This window comes from Arachis duranensis, chromosome 5, assembly GCF_000817695.3.
Source record: "Arachis duranensis cultivar V14167 chromosome 5, aradu.V14167.gnm2.J7QH, whole genome shotgun sequence".
Lineage (NCBI taxonomy): Eukaryota > Viridiplantae > Streptophyta > Magnoliopsida > Fabales > Fabaceae > Arachis > Arachis duranensis.
This window is the reverse complement of record NC_029776.3, coordinates 19,841,046-19,860,514: the sequence shown is the minus strand read 5'-3', so window position 1 is coordinate 19,860,514 and position 19,469 is coordinate 19,841,046. Positions and strand designations below refer to the sequence as shown.

Genomic DNA, 19,469 nt, shown 5'->3' with positions numbered 1-19,469 from the left:
GTTAGTGACAGACGCAAAAGAATCACTGGATTCTATTCCGGCTTGATCGAGAACCGACAGATGATTAGCCATGCTGTGACAGAGCATAGGAACATTTTCACTGAGAGGATGGGAGGTAGCCATTGACAACGGTAAAACCCTACATACAGCTTGCCATGGAAGGAGCCTTGCATGCTTGAAGAAGAAGACAGTAGGAAAGCAGAGATTCAGAAGATGGAGCATCTCCAAAACCTCAACATATTCTCCATTACTGCAAAACAAGTAATCAGTTCATGTTCTTTTGCTTTTCATAATCAATCCTGATAATTTCTGATATCCTGACTAAGATTTACAAGATAACCATAGCTTGCTCCAAGCCGACAATCTCCGTGGGATCGACCCTTGCTCACGCAAGGTATTACTTGGACGACCCAGTGCACTTGCTGGTTAGTTGTGCGGAGTTGCAAAAGTGTGATTGAAATTTCGTGCACCAACAACTGTAAACTAAATTCCGAAGCTCGGCTGTTGTCCATCTATGGAACCTTTTTTGAATGGCCACGTGGGACGGATTACTCTCATCGAGAGCTGGAAATGGATCCCCTACAACATGTATGTGTTATTGCATGGTAATATTTCCATGCCCAAAGATATTTATGCCAGCACACCTATGCAAGACTAGGTAATTAAGATATCGGAACTTACCTTGAGACGGAAGGCCGAAGACCTTCCCGATTAACTCAGCATTGAGGCAGATGTTGTCTATGTCGAGTATAAAAGTTCTCTGCTTTACTTGATACGACTCAGCTAGGTGAACCATGATGGCTTGCTTTACAGACCAATTTGGAACACGCCTCAAGAATCCGAATCCGATCTCATCAATGTCCACAAGCTTCTCAACGGAGTTATTTTTAGATATCGTTCTCATCATGTTATGAATGTAGCTGGGTGAGCATCGGGACTCTAACAATTTCTGTTAATTGTTACACAAACGGTAAGTCACACATACGATAATATGAATGGTAATCTGCGAATGGTAAACATCATGTTACCTTTTTTCCCATGTTGGTTGGTTTTGCTGCAAATCAATCCTGCTACGGTATCACAAAAAACAGCCCCTAAACCTTTAATAGAAACTATTGTACAAACATCATATGCAACATCAGAAGAGTTCTCAATTAAACATGATTGATGATGCAACATGCAACCCACATCAATTAATACCATATCAAACCAACATTCGAAGTAGTAATTCTAACTACAGAAACATCCATTCGCTAGTTATAGCAATTCAGCAACATCCAACAAAGTGGTTCCTGAAACTAATCATAAATTACAAAACAAAAATAAACCATTTCAAATTCTACGTTCTAGGTATCTAATAAACACCAAGAGATGTAGTAACACCACCAACAAATATTGGCGAAAAAATAAAATTTACTTGCTGGTTGTTTATAAAATCAGTTCAGACCCAATCTCAGTTGGAAAATAAATCACAATTATTGTTCTTTTAATTAGCTTGAGTGACTGATATTTCAATATACATATTCTTAATTTATTAATTGCACGTATATCTATGGAAATTGAATCCTTGCAAAGAATCGCTTACAATTCAATTTGAAAAATGCATACCATAAGAAATTTGCAGTTGTGGCTATTTCAGGTACAAATGATCAGTGCATATAAATTTAATTTCTACGATAATAATATTTGCAAATGAAAATTAAACTGTACTGAACAAATAAAATCATATTTAATATCAGTCATCACAGAACTCAGCTCGCTATATTCCACCAACATCATTCACTCACTGTATGTATAGTAAATAAAGCTCATCATCTATAATACAAGTACAAATTATTTAATCTTTATATAGGCTTAACTCTGACAATTGATGAATTGCCTAAATTATATTGGTGAAAAAATCAAATTTTTTTGCTGGTGGTTTATAAAATCAGCTCAAACCTAATTCCAGTTAGAAAATATATCACAATTATCATTGAAATACCTATCTTACCCCCAATGAATTAAAAAAAAAAACACTTCTTAACCAAAGATTACAAATAAACCCAAAACTCTAAAGAAGAAACACCCTTCAATAATAAAACATGTATAAATAAAGACATGATCTTCAAATATATGTTCCACTTGGTAAAGAACTACATACATCCAAAAAGAGTCAAACAGTAATAATTTTAAAAACAGCAATAGCACCATTCACGTGTTCCTCATCAGTTTCTTTGGATATCATCAAAGTTCTAATTTTATGTTTCTTGAAAACTTACAAATTCTAACAGATTTCATCTAAAATCTCGTATAAATGTTAATAAAAAAATCAAATTTTTTTATTGGATTTTATCTATTAAGAACAGATCCAAATTCAATTAGATGAATTTTTAATTATTAATGAGAAAGAATGAAGATAGCAATAGAGACAATTTATAAATTTAACATGTTTTTTGATCTTAATGAAGTCAACTCAAAATTTAATGATTAGTATTTTTGTCAAGCAGTACTAAATTTTTGTAGAGTTAATGTTAATTTAATTTTTTGCGGTTAATTTTATTAGCGTCTGAATTTTTTATAATTAAAAATAGTTATTTATTCTAATTTATTAAAAGAGGGCATAATTCTTAGTCACTTACACTATCATTTCATATTTGTTTTTGATATAATTGTATCATAGTATATTATTTAATGAATTTATTTAAAAATACATATTTTAAAAGTATTCTTAATATAATTTTTTATAAAAATATTTATTGGATTTTCCTTTTACAATGTTTATATTTCTTTGACATCTCATAAGATATGGTAGGTTGACATTTCGCTAACACATAATTAGTTTAGGAAAACCACGTGTCATTATCATGTATCAATTTCAGACTATTTATTGTTAGCATCTCCGTTAATAACTAATGTATATCTCCGTGCATAAATATTAATTTTTTATTTATATCTAATGTTTATTTAACAAAAAAATATTATTTGATATATTTAAGTTCATATATATTTTTTTATTTATGTAAATATTAAATAAAAATATAAAAAATTCATAAAATAATTAAATTAATTAAAAAAACGTGGTATGCAATAAATTAATAATACATTCTTGCAAATAACAATATAATAAAAATAATAATAATTATAGAGAGTATTATAATGATTACGTAAAGTATTGTCAATTATAATTATAAATTTATTTAATAGTATTAATGATAGATTTGATTTGTTTTAAAATAAAAAAAATAAAATAAATTTTTAAATTTAATGACAAATTAACAATTAAAATAATTGACAATTAATATAATTATATATTTATTATAATCATTAATTATAGCTATTAACTTAATATATTTTATGTCTATGATTGTTTTTTTATATATAAATATATATTTGTGGACAATTAAATTTTAACTTGATAAGCATTTCTTTATAGATTAATAAAATTTTTAATGCAACTATTAATATTTTATAGAATTACTTTTGTGTATTAATAATGCCATTATTTATTATTTGTTCGCAATAACTTTACATAATTGATTAAAATGTTTGTTATATTTTAAATTATTCTGTATAGATATTTATTATAACGTTAATAGATTTTTTTAGTACAACTAATAGTATTTTTTAGAATTTAGTTTTTGTTAGATTAATAATTTAAAAATACAATTTACTATTAGCAATACTTTTAACTTAATTATTGGATTTTTTCGTAGTTATATTGAGAGCTAAAATAAATTTATAAATAAAAAAACTATATTAAAAAATTTAAAAATAACATATCAAACAATAATAATCATATATATAAATTTAAGATTTTCTAAAACTAATCTAATCAAATGTTAATATCAAAACTAAACTATCTAAATAATATATTAGCTATTTTAGATTTTAGACACAAATAGATGATAGTCATTCTTGAAATCACAACTAACTAAAATAATATCATACCTTAAACATTTAGAATTGAGCAATGTTAGGAAATTAAAAGGGTATTAGTCAAAAACCAGCCAAAATACCTTTGGTGAATTTAAAATCTCTACGAGTTAATATATATGAATGTTTCTTCTGCTAAGTATTATAATGTTTTTTTTCATACTAAATGGATATTTTTTATATATTTTTTGAATTTTTTTTTGTATTACAAATATGAATGTTTCTATTTCTTTATGAATTTTATATTTTTTTTAAATTTTATAAATATTTGATTATTTTTGTTAAAATATAACTGGATATTTCTTTTATTAAGTATTAAGATGTTTTTTATATTAAATGAATATTTTTTTATATTTCTATAATTATGTAGTTTGCAGTCTCTTTAATCATCAAAATGGCACCTAATATATCTAAATCGTGATTTTATAAGACTTCTTACCATAAGGTGCCATAGTGAGTTAAAGCTAGATAAATTCACCTCCAGTTTTCCCTATGATTCATGGAAAAAAGCTTGGCATCTTTACTGTGAATTTGGGACCAAGGGGGTTATTATTGAGTATCGTCGACAAGGTGGTAGTTGTCTTAAAGGAAGTACCCTGCAAGACACTGTTTCATTTAGCTGGAATGATTTATTGAGAGCTGATTCTCTAACTTCGGAAAAGAAAAATAGTCAGCATGTGAATATTGTTGCGTCAATAACCTCGCCAGTTCAAGCACCGTATTTGTTGAAATGTGTTCCTGATCGAGTAACAGATTATTCCGGAGCAATGATATCTGATGTGATTCTGAAGATGAATAGTTATCACCCGCAAGAAGGACGATGGCTGTCTTGAATAGTTCTTGATCATGCAGGAAGAGTGTCGTCTTAGGAATCGAGCTCAAGTTCAACTCCAGCAGCAACGGCGGCTCTGATAACATCTGGTTCATGAAAGGAAAGCGGTTTTTGTCGACAGTGGCGAATCCGACGAGCCAGGTGTCGGTGATAGAAGAGGAGTGGGTTGCAATGGGGAGGCGGAGAGGGCCTAATGGTTAGAGAGAGGTCTGTGTGTGTGATTGTTGGAGGTGGATAGGTTAATATAAGAGAGAAGAGGAATGTTTTTATAAGTTTTAAATTAGGTTTATTTAATCAATTTTAAATTTTTTAAATTTTGAATTTAAAAAATTTAAAATTAATTATTAATATAAATTAATGTGGTTTTGTTTAGTTTTTGGCTGGTAAGCTCTTGGTTTCATATACTTTTTCTTTAAAATTTGTATAAATTCAGACAATCCTCTTATTAAATAAGTTTTATCATTTACTATTTATGTAATACAACAAGATATAAAATAGCCACACCAAGAAACTAAATTGATCTTTATTCCTATAAATAGTATTGCATTGACGCACCAAGCAATCACAAAATATTATAAAAATATTTTGATTATGAAAAATTTAAAAGAAGAACTTTTAAACACAGTACTAATATTTGAAATTATATTCCAAGGCTGACATAATTTTTTAAAAACTGAACCTAAATTGAGAAAATTCAACCTCATTATATACTTCACTTTAAAGATTTTCTAACAGACGTAGAAAATATGGAGGGGATAAAATTTGAACTTAACCTATAAATTAAAGTTTCTTGTAAGCATTTACTCAATAAAAAATTGAAATTTTTCTAAGAAAACTAATTTTATTCATGTTCTATTGGATTGATCATAATATATGAGTAGATCCAACAATCTTTTAATAAAATAGAATTTATTGTTCCTTCGTTAAACTTTTACATCTATGTAATTAGAACTCGGATCAGTGAATATAACCCGAAATAGTATTTGATGGATGTGGTGCATTGTAAATGATTACGGTAAAAAAAATTGTGCTGTAAGATTAGATGAAAAAGATAAGCTCGAGTAAGAAGAATAATCAAATTAGCAAAAGAATAATAGAATGGGTACATTAATAAAATATCATAAAATATTATAACTTGTACCTTAAAAGGTAATTTAATCTATCTATTCTATTATATAAAAATCAGATTTCTGACACTTAATGATGGAGCTGACGTGGCATGCTTCTGAGAGCATTTTTCGATTTATTTTTTTTAACTCATTAAATACAAGTTATTACGATAAACTAATTATATCAACTAATTGATTTGATTAGATATTTAAATATCATATAATTTATTATAATTTATATCAATTTAATTTGGTAGTATTTTCTAATTTATTTATTTTAATATTTTGTTAGTATTTTTTAATTTATTTTTTAATTTATTAAACCAAATTTATTGTGTGTACTAATTAATTAATTTAATTAATTTATTAGTCATTAAAATAATAAACCTATGAATAAAATAGGCAATTGAGATATTTTTAACTAATAATTAAATCAAATTAAATCAAATATATTGAGCTAAATTTAAATCATGTAAAATAAGGAGTAAATTAAAATAAGATAATTTCTTATTTATTCAAGTTGAGTGTAATAAATACAAATTAATTTTGTTAGATAATCATAGTTGTCTGGTTTACTATATATAGATGACCACACAAAATTATAAGAATCGTGATTTTTATCGTTCTTACTATTTCAACTCTTCTTTTCTTCTTTTTTTTTTCTATATGTATGAATGTATCCAAAATGAGAAAGTACGGATGAGTATTTTATTGATTGTTTGTTTGATGAATATATCTCAATTTAGGCATTCTACTGCTGTGGATGAAAGTTGACCTGTAGCAATTCAAAGTAACCAATGTATTTTTTTATAGTATTAGATAGAAAAATATTTGTTAAAATGAATATACCCATTGTAATAAATTTTTTTTAATTGTTATATTTTTATATTAGTCATGTAAATTCTTTGAAGGCACAAGATAATAAAATATGTTGACTTTAATATCATTAGAAGCTAAATTTAATGGTTCAAATAAGCACCACTAATTATGTTAAAAAAATAATTTTGTAATAATAATGTGATTTATATATTAATTTTTTGAGTAAATTTATTTCAAAATATAGAAATTAGACTCAATTACCTTAAAAATTTAAAGGTAATATGAAATTTGACAACAAAATTAACATTCATTAAAAAAAATTATTTATGGCTATTTCCTAACTATAAATAATAACAAGATTTATGAAAAATATTAATGTCATCATTCTTATTAATTAAACCATAATATTAGGTAGTTGATGATAGTTTTATAGGCAGAAATTATTAAGTAATTATATAAAAATTAGCAACAAACAAGCAATAAGGATTTAGAACAAATCTATTATATAATATCAATTTTATAATTAAAATATATCACAATTCACATATCATATTCTCATATATTCTATTTATTATCTATTCTATTTATATAAAAATTAGGTTTTCACACTTAATGATGGAGTTGACGTGACATGATTATGAGAGTGTTTACCAATTTGTTTCTTTTAACTCATTAAATATAATTTATTATGATAAATTAACTATATCAACTAATTGATTTGATTAGATTTTTAAATATCACATAATTTATATCAATTTGATTTGGTAGTATTTTTTAATTTATTTCTTTTATTGCTTTGTTAGTATTTTTTAATTTATTTGTTTAATCATTGAAATAATAAATTTATGAATAAAATAGGTTTTCGAGATATTTTTTACTAATAATTAAATCAAATCAAATCATATATATTGAGCTAAATTTAAATTATGTGAATTAAGGACTAAATTAAAATAAGATGATTTTTTACTTACTCAAATTGAATGTAATAAATAAAATTAATTTTGTTAGATAATCATGATCTTCTGATCTTCTATATATAGATAGTCACGCAAAATTATAAGAATTACATAAAAAAATATTTTTTAAAATAAATATACCCATTGTAATTAATTTTTTTGTCAATCTGTTATCTCTTACCTAACAAATAATATCCATGTTGAATATATTATTTTCATCAGAAGCCATACATAATTGATTGATAATTCTTTATATAAAAATACTCATGTGGTAACTAAATATCATATTGTTATCTCACTAAAGTTAATTCTCCTATAATTATGCGAATGTATAGAACTATCAGATGAAAATTGATTGGATTACATTTATTTCCAACAAGGTAGGTGATCTTTTAGGCCTAATCACAGTCAGAGTTGAGGAAGGTTTGAAAAATGCTAACAATACATATACTTTTTATTTTTAATACCTAATAATAAATATATAAATTAAAACTAACATTGTTTGGTACAAAATCATAAAATGTCACTACAAAATTCTTGCTTGTTTGTGGAAGATTTTTAGTGGGGGTTATTATAAACCTCCATAATATCTTTTAATAGTGACTATTTTTAAAACCTCCCTAAATCATTACAATAACTCCCACAACCCAATCAATACTAAAAAAAAACTTCTAGCCCAAATAAATATCAGCCCAAAACAAGAAATAAAAAAAAGAACATTCAGAACTGGGCTTCAAGCGAGAAATAAAGAGAGAGAGAGAGAGAGGAGAGGAACCTCTGTGAAACCCTAAAATCTCCATGTCACTGCCGCCGTTCATCTCCTTGCCACCGCCATTCATCTCCTTGCCGCCGTCGTCTCCGATCCTCCGTCAAAACGTTGCCGCTGGAGTTATGAATGGAGATCGTGGAGCCTCTGAATTTTTGTTGACCTTTCAGTGACGATTTGATTCAAATTGTTGAGGTAATGGTTTAAATCTTCCGCTTCTACGTCGTCTTCCACCACGGGTTGTGCCGCTGGTTCTGCTTTTCCTCCGGCGGCTTAAAGCGCTCAGAGTGCGGTTTTGGCACGGATTCGATGGTGTGGTTTGGGCGCGAATTCGGTAGTGCTAGCTGAGGAGATCAAGAAGGCGAGCTAGTGAGTCTCTGTAAGCTTCGATTGAAGATATGTTCAAAGCTATCAGATCTCGTGGACTGATTTTCATGTCGTGTCGAGTCATTACAATGAGGATTTGTTCCTAATTTTTTCTCGTTCTTTGCTTTCTTCAATTCTTCAAATTTTTTCAAAGATACTAGTTTTTGTGATAATTTGATGATATAGTTTTAGCAAAGTTATACACAAATCCTACTTCTTATGTTCTAATGTACTCTTCTCTTCTGTAAATTTTTTAGGCCAAGGCAGATGATTTGATATATATTTAGTTAAGTTGATTTGATATATTAAGTTAAGTTGATTTGATATATTATAAAGGTGAAGAGACATAAATGGAAAATCGTTATTCTCTATTAAAAATTTTGATTTTTCTTGAAGTAAAAAGGGTGTTAGGGTTCATAGTTTAGGTGATCATTAGGTTCAATTGTTTTCATTAGAGGTTATTCTCTTTTATCGATGCAGATTTGTTTTCACTAGGAATTGCTTAAAAGAATATAAATTCTTCACTTTATTACAACTGTAGTGATGAACTGATGATTGGCCTCGTTCCTAGTGAAATAAATAGCTATTGCTATTGCTTAAGATAGTTTATCCTTCTTGATTTTTTTTCCCTGTGAAAGAACTTGCAAATACCAATAAAAGTGCAAGAGCTAAATGACTAATTGCTTTCCAGTTTCCATTATTCATATTTTTTCCTTTATAAGGTTTGAAGCTGCCTTTTGATGTGTTTTTTTCTTTCATTTCTTGTAGTAATTAGCCTCGTGCCATAAAAGAATATGCTTTATGGTTTGGTGATCTTAATGACTTGAAGATTCTACCAGATGCAGGCCAAGATCTTTATATTAGAATTCCTGCTTCAGAGTTAGGTATGTAATACATTTACTTGGCCTTAAACTGCTCTTAATCTTTCTCTAATTCTGAATTATATCATATGGTTTATCTTTGTGTTTTGTACTGTGACATTAAACAATTCAAGAGACAAAAAATGGATGCAAAGGCAAGATACGAATTGCAGTTTGGGTCACAATTGGCGTATTATGTGGCATGCTCTTCGTTTCATGTTTGATATGGAATGGACGAAAAAGGCCACTCTGAAAGGTAAATAATTCTCCTTTCTTTTTTTATTGTGCAGTAACTTATTGAATTATTATCATTATAATGGAGAGTAATTATTAATTTGTCTTAAGATAATTTAGAGACCAATATAGAATTAATGGATCATATCAAGAAAGAACAAGAGGAGGATCCAGAGCTTCTATTGTATGACCTATCAGTTATAGCTTTTTGCATTGATAACTTTTTAGACAAAAATAAGCTTGGAGAAGGTGGTTTTGGATCTGTGTTTAAGGTAAGAAACATATTACTTTTTTCAAGGATATTAGAATAGCAAAATGAAAAACTTTAAGCTAATTTGCAATTGATAAATGGCAGGGTACATTGGAAAATGGACAAAGAATAGTAGTTAAGAGGCTCTCAATCGGTTCTGGACAAGGGATTAAAGAATTTAAGAATGAAATTGCATTAATTAATGAAGAGAAATTACTTATATATGAATATATGCCTAATAAAAGCCTGGATGTTGTTATATTTGGTACAAAATCTAGAATTTAGATGCATGCTAAAATTAATATTAGCTGTAAAACTTCTTGTCTTAATATTAGCTGTAAAACTTCTTGCTTTGATATGTGTAAAACATGCTAAAATTAATAATAGCACAAGAGAATTTTCTTATTTTTCTTGTTAATCTTTTTTTAGCATTGTTGGAAATTTCCTTGTTTGTGCAACTGAAAAAGAACCAAACTGCTGTGGCATGAGTCAATGTCCATGAACTTAAATGGCACTGAAGGTAAGAATAAGATCTCTCAAGAGTTTCATCTTTTTTCAAATTAATTGTGAAATTGTGTCATTGTTTTTATGCCGACATCAATAATGGATGTCTCTGCCTTATAGTTCTCGGTTTCGGCCTTGTTCTTTGGTGGAAGTACAAGCACAATCAACAAGCATTTTTTGATGTTAAAGGTACTTTCCAATTAGCATCATAGTTAGCATTTTCTTCTTCTTTAATACTATGATAGTTCCTTCAATTCTTGTACAGCTAGGAGTCTGTTACTTATCCACTGACTTCCCTCACGCCCACTTCTTAAGGGTTCGCTTTTTTACTTTTCTTCTTCTCCACTTCCTCCATTTTCATTTCAATTACTTTACTGTGTGCTTGATTTTGCTTGATTATTGGTGTGAAGGTTGAAGTGGAAGAACAACCAGAGATATCCGAGGCTTATTCCGTCTCTGCTGTCCCGTTCTTTGTCTTCTTCAAGGTAATTTGCACCTTTTTCTCTCTTGAATAAAAAACTCTGCTAATAGTTAATTGCTCGATAAATAGTTAAACGGCACCATAGCTGAATCAATCAAGTGTAAGGATCAATGACAACTTATAATTCTCTGTATTTCAATCTATTGGGGCTTTTCTGCCTATCTTAGGTTCGGTTTGATTTGACACGACTTGTATTGATCCCATCAATGATAATGTTTCTACTTTCATGATCAATTTGGTAGTATAATTTCTTGCAGTGTGCTTGTAGTTGATTGGTTTGGACACATTCACATTACTTTTAACCACTGATGGTGACTTACATATATCTTGATTTATATAGTTGCAAAAAGCTGCATTTATATATCTTGATTTGAACAGAGCATGCTAATTAGTTTGCACTAGTCACATGTTAATGTGTCACTTACACAATGTTTATTATCATGCATTTTTCAACATATAAATAATTTCATCTATTTGCCTTTTAATGATAAGTCAAATGCTAATGCATAATCCTTCTACATCTATTTCAGCACTAGTCACATGTTAATGCAGCTGATTTGTGATCTGAAGCCCTTGAAAATGAGTTCGAACAACATGCATCTCTAAGGTTTGTACTTGTACTCTTTTCAATTTTAATGTTAATTATTTTTAGCCTTTTGTATTTGTTTTTTTATTGCTTTTCAGTAGCTGAAATAGAAAATATGTAATCTGCAGATTCAAAAAAGAATAGAAGAAATGGTTAGTGCTGGTTTGGACACTAGTTCACTTGAGATATATATTATATGTACATAGTGTTCTCTAATTATTATATGTTTAACACATATTGTTTAAATAGTAAATGATTAGTATAATAATGTAATTCTAACATCCAGATTAATATTTTAAGAATAATATTGATAGGTTTGTAGAGGTTTAAAACCCCTACAGAATAGCTATTTTTTTTAAATGGAAAATTTCTTTTGTGGGGGTTTTGAACTGCCACAAAAATTAACCAAGAACTGTCACAAAATGCTAGCACAGAACCCCCACAAAAAGGATAGAAAACCGCCACTAAATGATATTGTGGGGGTTGTGAAAAACCGCCACAAAAAAGCTCGTGGCACCTCAAATTTTGGGGGTTTTGGAAACTGCCACAATCCTTTTTGAGGGGGTTTGAAACCTCCACAAATAGAAAAAAAACTGCCACAAATAAACAAAAACCTTGTAGTGTGTATAGCATATTCAAAACATATCAAATTCGTATTAACTGTCATTGTTGATCAGTAACGTTATGATAAATCTGGTTATTAAAAAATATTAAAATTAACTTAAATATACACAATATTATTTCATGCTTTTCATTTTTATTTTGTTATCATAAAAAGTCATACATATTATAAGAGAACCTCATCTTTTTACCAAGGATTTTTTCATTCAATCTTTTTTATAAAAAAAAACGCATAATAATATTGTGTTTGGCAAGAATATATGGGATTTTGAAAGGTTGAAACATAGGTTTAGTCCTTAACATATTCATAAATGAAATGCATAGTAGATAAAAAGATAGCTAATAAAAGAATAAATAGTTAAAGCTTTTCATTACTAACAGTCGTAGTGTATGATAGGTATTCTATAATTTTTTTGGATTTGATTGTTTCTTTATTATTATATGTTGTTCTGTTTAATTTATGCTAAAAAAACTTATGATAATCATCTTATCATATGATAGTGTAAAAGTTGTAGATACTATATTTACTTTATATGATCTTAAATCTCATATCCTTGATGGATATTTGTGACTGAGTAATTATTAAAATAAATTGGTTTAATATCTATTTATATTCTATTTAAATTATAATAGTGAGTAAATATTATTTTTTCAAAATAAATAATGCGATTTTTTCATAAAAAGAACGTTTAAGTAATTGTGAAATTAGATTACACCACAGATAATGATAAATATCTTGGCATTAGATCTTTTATGAAACAATTTTTTAGGAATATTATGTTGTATTATATAATTTAGTTATATTTTTTTATCTTCAATTTATATTATTTAGATTGGCATATTTCTAAAAAAGGTTATTCAAATTTTTTTTAAATTATTAAATCAAATCAGTTACAAACTAATTAATTAGGTTGATTAAATATCTAAATATCTTATTATTTAATATAATTTAATTTATATAGATACATGACTTTTACAGTTTTATTATTTATTATAATAAATTTTAGAGATAATTTTTACAAATTATAATTTATTTTTTTATTTGCATATTCAACTTTTAAGAATAATTTTTTTAATTTTGTATTTATAAAAAATTATTTTCTACTTTAATATATGAATTTTTTATTGGGCAACTCACTTTAACAAAAATAAATTAATTTATGAAAATTTAAACTTGAGAGCTTGCTATGGTTAAACTCAAACTTTAATTTATTTTGTCATATTATTATATAAATATTAAATTCTTTGATTAAACACTTATTTAATTGAATGGAAAACATAAAAATGTATGTAGAGCTCATGTAAATTTTTTCTCTTCAAAATTGAGAAGAAAACTGACAAAGAAGTGTAAACATGGGTAAAAATATAGAGTTACTATTTGAATTATAATTTATATATAATATATAAAAACATTAATATAATTTTATTCTATTATAATTTTTTCTCTTCTTACTTTTTCTTTCTATCCAAGCAAAAGAAAATTTTTCTTCTATTTTCTTTCTATTCATTTTTTCTTCATCTAAACAAAACACACAAAAATATACTTTTCTTTTCTCTCATTTTTTTCTTTCCATTTTCTTTCCTCTTATTTTCCATCTTATATCCAAACAATAGCTTAGTGTTTATCCATTTATCTTCTAATAATATTGTTATAACAAGGATACATGTGACTTTATAAAAATGATATAACCTAAACTATGATTATCTGAAAATTTATTAAGTGGCTAGAATAGCTCCACGTCACGAACCAATGAATACTAGCAATAGGGATGATCACAAAAACAGTTGAAACGGATATTTGCAAGGATTACTTCCGTTTTGGGGCTAGATGGAGATTCGTGAAATCCTCACGACCTGTCACGTGAAAATGGATGGAGACTAGGGGTAGCAAATGGGTTGAAACCCGTCGGGCTGGCCTGCATAACCCGCCAAAAAGGCGAGTTGGGCTGGAAATTTGAGACCGCCAAACTTAAAAAGCCTGGCTACCTCACACTACCTAATTCATGGACTTTGGCGGATTTCGGCGAGGCGGGGGTGCGGGCGGGGGTGCGGGCGGACTTTCCCACAGGGCTAAGCTTTTATTTTGTCAGAGCCATTTTTTTACAAACTTTTATGATGTTATTGATCTACAAGAGGATGAAGATGATAATTGAAGATGTTCTAAGTTATATTTTGGATTATATTTTATATTTGATTGATTATAAACTTGAAGATGTTTAATTATATATTTTGGACAATATTTGTTTTGCTTTGGACAATGTTTGTTTTATTATTTTGTTTCAAAAAATTTGGTTTATAATTATGTTTATTACATATTTATAATTATAAAGACTTTAATGTGTGTGAATTTAAAAATTATATATATTGTTTAATATTTAATGGTTTATAAAAAAAATGAGAGCCCGCCAGCCTACCATTAGGCGGGGTGGGGTGGGCCAACCCGTCAGATGGTAAGCTTTTGGCGAGACAGGGTGGACTTTTCTGTTTGCCACCCCTAATGGGGACACGAATATAAGTACCCGCCCCATGGAAACTATTAAATATACCTTTGGGACTCATTTTCAGTCTCGATCCTCTCTCTCTCTCTAAGTCACTTTCTCTGCCTCTCAAGTTCGTCACTACGTCGCTCAGTATCATTCCAAAAATTATGTTATGTTATTATGTTGTAATATATTTTTATGTTTTTTCCTTTTGAAATGTTATTTTTCATATCGAATATGTTATAAATTATAGTGAATTATATTGAATTGATTATTTTATGATTATTATATTATATCTTTTTGTGTTAATTTTTTTCAAAAGTTTTCAAAGAATATTCGTAGATAACTAATGAGATCTGCATTCTCTAAGGGATAATTAAACAAGAACTTATAATGACGGAGAAGGAACGGGATCATTTTTTTTAAATAGGAGTGAGGGATGGGAAGGGGACTTCTCACGCTCCCCTGAGTACTCATTACCATATCTAACTAACAATGGAGATCCAATCTTAGCCAATTTAAGAGGGGACGCGTGGACTTCATCTGCATTGGGCCTTTAAGGTAATGAACCTAAGTCGGATTTAGAACCCTAACAATAGATTTTAGTTTATTTTACTTGCATTGAGGTCTTACTAGGTCCAAATATATATTGGATTAATATTTTGAGTCATTATTATAGCAAATACTATACTATTTAATATTATAACACTTAGTATATGTAAAAGTTAGATATATTTACAAGACATTTTTTAATTCAAATTAAAAAAATTAACTATCTCTTTTTTAGTTTTAAATATTATTTTTTACTGTAACAAAAAAGTGAAAATAACAATAATCACTCACACAATTAAATTAGATAATCTTAATATATACATGACACTAATATATCAAGGATTATTATATATGATATTTTTTTTCTATAACGACTATTTATATAATTTATTGAACAATATTTTCATCTTAATATTTAATAAATTTAACATACAAAATAAGTATTTAGGACAATAAGTATAATAGTGTAAATACTTATTTATTTATTAGTAGTGAAAAAATATGTAAATAATATAAATTGATATTTTTTAGTATAAAAGCAGTAATAAAAATTATTAATTAGGTTAATTGCATAATTAAAAAAATTGTGAATAATTTCTTAAATAATAATAAAAAATAAGATCACTAGTTTCACATATTATAATTTTTATGAAAAAATTTTTGGATAATAAATCAATTCTCAATAGATTATACATTAATTTTGTTAAAAAAATAACGAATACGTTGGATATTATTATTTACGTACTAATATAATATATATTATCGATTATTAAGTTTATAATTAATTTTTAAGACAATTTTTGGTAATTAAAATTTAAATAATTGAAATTATTAAATGCTAAATATTTTACATCTATCTAATTTATTTTTCTATTAAAATTAAAAAAGAATGAATTGTTAATCAATTCTAAATTTAAATTTAAATTTGAGTAAGAAAATAAAAAAATATTTTAAATTTTGTCTCACTAACTAGAATTAATTTTAAAATAAGAAATTACTTTGTATGTCATATATATTATAGGATAGTATGGTCATTTACTATTTTTAATAATAAATATTTTCAAATAAAATGGTGTAAAAAATTAGAAAAAAATCTATTTATAAGTTTAAAAAATATTAATTTATTTTTCAATAAGATAAATTATATATTGAATAACAAAAGTTGTTATTGATTTTTTTCACACTAACTAATACTCAACGATGGTATTTCAGTACATCATGTTACTAAAAAATATTAATCGATCTAATAACTTTTGTAATGACATAAGTTTATGAATTTGATAATTTAAAAATTATTTCATAAAATGTGAAGTTTTAACAAGTAACAATGTTGATCATAATATTTTGACTTCCAGAATGAATACGATATTGACAAATAAAATTGTCCCAAGTAAATTTTAACAAAGACAAAAATCCATAAATATTGCTATTAATAAAAAATTAATATATTTTAAAGACAAATACAATTTTTTTTTACGGATTTCCTAATTTGGCAAGTCGATGACTAATCCACCACATATTGATGCTCTATTTATTAAGGGTCTCTCGCTAACTAATGGATTATTATACACATAAGACGAGTTTCAAACTCTAAATACTTGTTTAAGCGGACAAATGAGATGACTATTTAATCAATTCAAATTGATTAAAATAAATATTAATTATTTTAAATATTTTTAAGTTGCAAAATATTTATAATAATAATTACTATATATATTTTTATTTAAATATTAATAAAAAAATTTATATAATTTTATATATTATCCCGTACAGGTACGAGAAAAAATTAAATAAAATATTTTATCTCTAAAACTTAGACTCATAAATCATGTTTCAAAGAAAATCCTCATCATCATTCTTTCCATTCCGTTCATTAACAATCCCAATTCAAAACATAATTCTTTCTTTGATTAATAAAGTAATCTTAAACCATATAATGCTTAAAATTAAACCTTTTTAAAATAATTACTTCAAATGAAACTTCTAATTTTATAAAATTTCGACAACATCTCCTCTAAAACTTAGACTCTGCCACCCTTTTCGGGTCCCAACAAAACTATTTCTCAAACTCCTTTCAATTCAATTTAAAAAATCAGACCAATTTCAATATCTCATACCATTTTCAATTTAAACTCATTTTTCAACAAATCAAGCTTATTTTCAATATTATAATCCTTTCCAGATCTCAATCATTTCCAACAAAGCCAACCAACATTTACTCAAACCCTTTCCAACAGTTTCAAATCCGAGTCATTCACAAATATCAAGCCATTTTCCAAAACCAAGTTAACTCTAACATCAAATCGTTTTTCAATTCTCAAATTATACTTGATAAACATTCAAATCATATTTTCAAATTAATCTTCCACTAACTATCTCAATACCAACTCAATATTTAGAAATAGCCAAAGTCAAGTAAGCAATCACATTCATTCAAGGCAATTCAATTCAATTCGTAAGACTCCATAATCACTAAAAATATTTATTTGCTTAAATATCAATTTATAACAACTCTTAAGAATAAAAATGAGTTTAATGAAAATGCCCCTACCTCGGAAAGTCAAATCCATAAATTAAATCCGTCACCAGAAACCCTTTCCCTCAGCCCCAAAATCAACTGCAGCTTTAACTCCAGCAAATCTAATCACAGCATATAATAACCAAAACTCAAACTTATAGCAATTATCATGACAAAACCTCAGTGTAAGATAACGGGATAGAAACTAAAGGGGTTTTGAGGCGAGAATAACTTACTGAAGTTAAGAATAAAAGAAGGAACGGCATAACAGCAGCTCCGGTGAGCTCCAGCAACGGCAGCTGTGGTTGGTGACTACCCAGATGGCAACGCAGCTCGAAACAGAACCAAAACTAGAACCAAATGGGGTTTGGAACTGCAACTGAAGCAACATCAACACTGAACAACAACAGTTTATTCTGACATAAATTAAAAGTAACATGAAATGGCTTTTAGGTAAAACTAAAACAAATTATCATGGTGAAAGAAGTAAAACAAATTCAGTCTCACCATGAAGAACAGCAAACCCCACCGGAACAGAGGCGGGCAAAATGGTGAATGGATCCAGGCAGTACAGGGCAGAAATCGAAGCATGATTTTAGCAATGGAAAGACAACTCCATTCAACTTCTACGCGTTATCCTTGAGCTTCACGATAACATCCTTAATCAACGGCAATAAGGCTTCGATGACGGTGGCTAGGCAGGACGTGACGGCAGCAAGTTCGCTTCAACGGCTCCTCCTTCCACGTCTCCTTCTCTCTCGTTCGCTTCAACGATGGTAACAGAGGCGCGGATGGTAGCGAGGATGGCGGTGCTGTGACGGTCGCGGTGCTGCGACGGTCGCGGTGATAAGTTTCTCCACGGCAGTAGCTCCCTCGCGAACGCGTCTCTATCCCTCTCCTCTACTCGCAATTCGCAGCGGTGATGACGTGCGGCTCGGCGACAGTGATGGCTCCAAGGCGGCGACGGTGACTACCCCTGGCTACTGGCTGCATTCCTCTTCTCCCTCTCTTCTCTTCTCGGCGACTACGACGGCACCGTGGCAGCGGCGCGACAAGCTGGATGGTGGTGGCGCGGCTCCCTCCCCTCTTCTTCTCCGCTGGCGCCCTCTCTTTCTCTCTTCTCCATCCCTGTGCATGTGTGTATGTTGGTGTTTCAGAAAGGAGAAGGGGGTAATGGCAGCTGGGAAAGGAAAATTAGGTTTAGAATTAGGGATTTGGAATTAGGTTCCCAATTTGGGAATTAGGATTAGCGGTAGATCAATCATTTCACTAAAATTAGGAGTAATTAAAAATCAAAAATCAATTTTTAATCTACTAATAATATTTATGAAAATATTATTTAATTATCAATTTATAAATTATTTTTAAATAAATACTCTAATTCAATAATTAGAGATAATGTATTTAATTTTTTTTATTCATAAAAATTAAAATTTTAAATTTTAAAATCTCAATTCTTTAAATCAATTTATACAAAATTTTTATTATTTTGCAATTACTAAATTTTATAGTTCAAATATAGAAAATTATCCAATAATTATAAAATTATAAAAATATTCTAATTTAATTATCAAAACTTGATTTAATTAGCTTGAATTAAATAATTTTTAAAATTAAATT

The 19,469-nt window shown here is 28.0% G+C and overlaps 1 protein-coding gene and 1 long non-coding RNA gene across 12 annotated transcripts in view; one reads left to right on the top strand and one right to left on the bottom strand.

Moving 5' to 3' along the window:
• LOC107488621 (putative ubiquitin-like-specific protease 1B) overlaps positions 1-19,073 on the bottom strand; it is a 33,354-nt gene extending 14,281 nt beyond the window's left edge. For 2 of the 11 annotated variants that reach the window (XR_008009566.1, XR_008009565.1), the window contains exons 1-4: positions 18,086-19,073; positions 17,883-17,971; positions 1,029-1,070; positions 682-949 (exon numbers count right to left, since the gene is read on the bottom strand). Coding sequence is in view for 4 of the 11 variants with exons in the window: in XM_052262286.1 (XP_052118246.1) it covers positions 398-579; positions 682-949; positions 1,029-1,040 (462 nt within the window). In the remaining 7 variants the exon portion in view is untranslated. Of the gene's footprint in view, positions 1-90; positions 580-681; positions 950-1,028; positions 1,113-8,200; positions 8,742-17,882; positions 17,972-18,085 lie in introns of those variants that run through there. The other 9 variants (XR_008009567.1, XR_008009569.1, XR_008009568.1 and 6 more) reach the window with 9 other exon arrangements.
• LOC110281015 (uncharacterized) lies at positions 10,570-11,794 on the top strand. The gene is made up of 5 exons (XR_002375398.2): positions 10,570-10,627; positions 10,732-10,800; positions 10,877-10,927; positions 11,022-11,096; positions 11,623-11,794. It is a non-coding gene; the product is annotated as an uncharacterized LOC110281015 (long non-coding RNA).
• Positions 19,074-19,469: the final 396 nt, after the last annotated feature.